The sequence below is a fragment of the Aptenodytes forsteri genome, unplaced genomic scaffold (assembly GCF_000699145.1).
Source record: "Aptenodytes forsteri isolate BGI_AS27 unplaced genomic scaffold, ASM69914v1 Scaffold472, whole genome shotgun sequence".
Classification (NCBI taxonomy): Eukaryota; Metazoa; Chordata; class Aves; order Sphenisciformes; family Spheniscidae; genus Aptenodytes; species Aptenodytes forsteri.
Window position 1 is genome coordinate 247198 of NW_008796038.1, and position 2031 is coordinate 249228.

At 64.7% G+C, this 2031-nt stretch overlaps 1 protein-coding gene across 1 annotated transcript in view; it reads right to left on the bottom strand.

Annotated features, from left to right (window-relative positions):
• Window positions 1–2031, bottom strand: part of TRIM28 (tripartite motif containing 28) — a 21340-nt gene that overhangs the window by 15351 nt on the left and 3958 nt on the right. The window contains exon 2 of the mRNA XM_009285467.1: window positions 38–138. Coding sequence (XP_009283742.1) covers window positions 38–138 — 101 coding nt within the window. The remainder of the gene's footprint in view (window positions 1–37; window positions 139–2031) is intronic.

The following is a 2031-nucleotide window of genomic DNA, read 5'->3' on the forward strand; positions in this document are numbered from 1 at the left end:
CCGACGTGGCGGCCGCTGCCCCCCTCAGCCCCCTCACCGAGGGGCTCGAGAACCCACGCCGGCTGCGCGCGCAGGAGCTGCCTCCGCCTCCTCCGGGAGCAGCCAATCAGCGCCCGTCGTGCGCCGAGGGAGCGGGGACTAGCCGAGATTGACAGGGCGGGAAGGCAATGGGAGCCGCAGGAGGATGGGGAAAGCGGGACAGCGGCGAGAGAGGGGCGGGAAGGAGCCTCCGGCACGTGAGCGGCGCGGGGGCGGGGCTGGAACGGGCCAATCAGCTCACTCAGTGGGTGGATGCCAATAGGAGAGCGCGGACTGACAAGACATGGATCCAATCCGCTTCTTCCAAGCGCTCCGCTCCCCCAGGCTGGGAGGGCGAATGTTGTCTTGAAGCCAAAAGGGCGGGCAGGCGCTGGACCAACCAGCGGTCGAATCACCGCGGGGAAGGCGGTGACCCTTAAGACGGACGTTGCGCTCAGCCAATCGACATCCAAACTCCTCGGGGAGGCGGGGCAGAGGCTCTGATCGACAGCTCAGCGAACCAATCACCTTTGCAAGTACCTCAGCATCCCTAGAGCGGGTCCGGAGTCACTCCGGTTCGGCCGCGGTGGGTGGGGGGCCCCGGGGGAGGGAAAAAAAGGGCTCCGGCCCCGCGGGGTCTCCCCGGGGCAAAGGGGTCCCAGGGCAAGACTGGGATGGGGGAAGGTTGCAGAGCAGGTATCGATGGAGGCCCAGGGCTGGGCCTGGGTGTGGGCCTGGAGCGGGAGGTGGGTCTGGCCTTGGGCGGGTCCTGGATGTGGCCCTGGGCTTGGGCGCGGGTGCAGGCCCGGGGCAAGGCCTGGACGTCAGGGTGAGCCGAGGCCCAGCCCCGAGCATGGTTGTGCCGGGGCTGGGCTGTCAGCCTGGGGCTGGGCTGGGGCCTGAGCTCGGACCTGGCTCTGGGCGAGGACCTGCTCAAGGGCCGGTCTTGGGCCTGGGTTGAGGCCCAGGTTTAGGGCTGGTTGTGGGCAAGGGCCTAAGGCCAAAACGTGGCTCTAGGTTGTGGTGTGAGCCAGGCCTGGGCTCAAGTACCCGGCGTCACCCCGAAATCACCGCCCTCCCTCCGAGCTAGCCCTCAACCATGCCAGGACCAGCCTGGACAGCCCCGATTCGGCTCCCTCAGCCCCCCTGTCCTGCCCTGGCGACCCCATCCGACAGCCCCTGTCCCCTGGGCGCCCCAAGCCTCCTCTGCTTCCTACCACCTACCCATCTCACTCTGCCCCATGTTTTTGCCTCTCAGTCGGTTTAACGCTTGATTTTACCCCCAGAGGAGAAGCCTGAGAGTCTCCAAAGGGGCTTTGAGGTCCCCAGAGCCACGTGCAAGTGAGTAAAAACACCTTAAAAATACTCAACCTCGCCACTGGAGAGGATGATTTAAAGCCGGTGCTGGGTGAAAGTTGCTGGGGGGGGTTGTACAGGTGCTTGGGGGGCCCAGGGTGGCAGATTGGGGGCAAACTGGGGCTCCCCCCTCACTACCTGTGGGGGTAAGTATCTCCCGTCCCCTCCCAAAAGCACCCAAATTTTGGCCTGTTTAATGACCCACCGGTAGGATTGGGGGGAGCCCTGAAACTTGAGGGGGTGACTGGGCCCACCCTGACACAAGATGGGGTCTGTCTGAATCCCTTCCCCCCTTCCTAGTTTGGGGGTTGTTCCCACTCCTCAATTCCCAGTTTGGGTGCTTCTCCCCTCCCCCATTCCCAGTTTGGGGGGGTCCCCAATTCCCCATTCCCAGTTTGCGGGTTTATCTCCCTGCCCTATTGCCAGTTTGGGGGGGTGCACACATATCCCCTCCCCCATTCCCAGTTTGAGGGGGGTTTCCTCTCCTCCATTCCCAGTTTGGGAAGGGTTTCCCCCTCCCCTACTCCCAGTTTGGGGGGGCTGGGTCCCTGCTCACAATCCCTCCACCTTTCCCAGTTTGGGAGCCTCTCTCCCAGTTTGGGGTCTCCCTGCCCGTCCCCCATTCCCAGTCCATGGGGGGGGGGGGGGTTCTCCCCC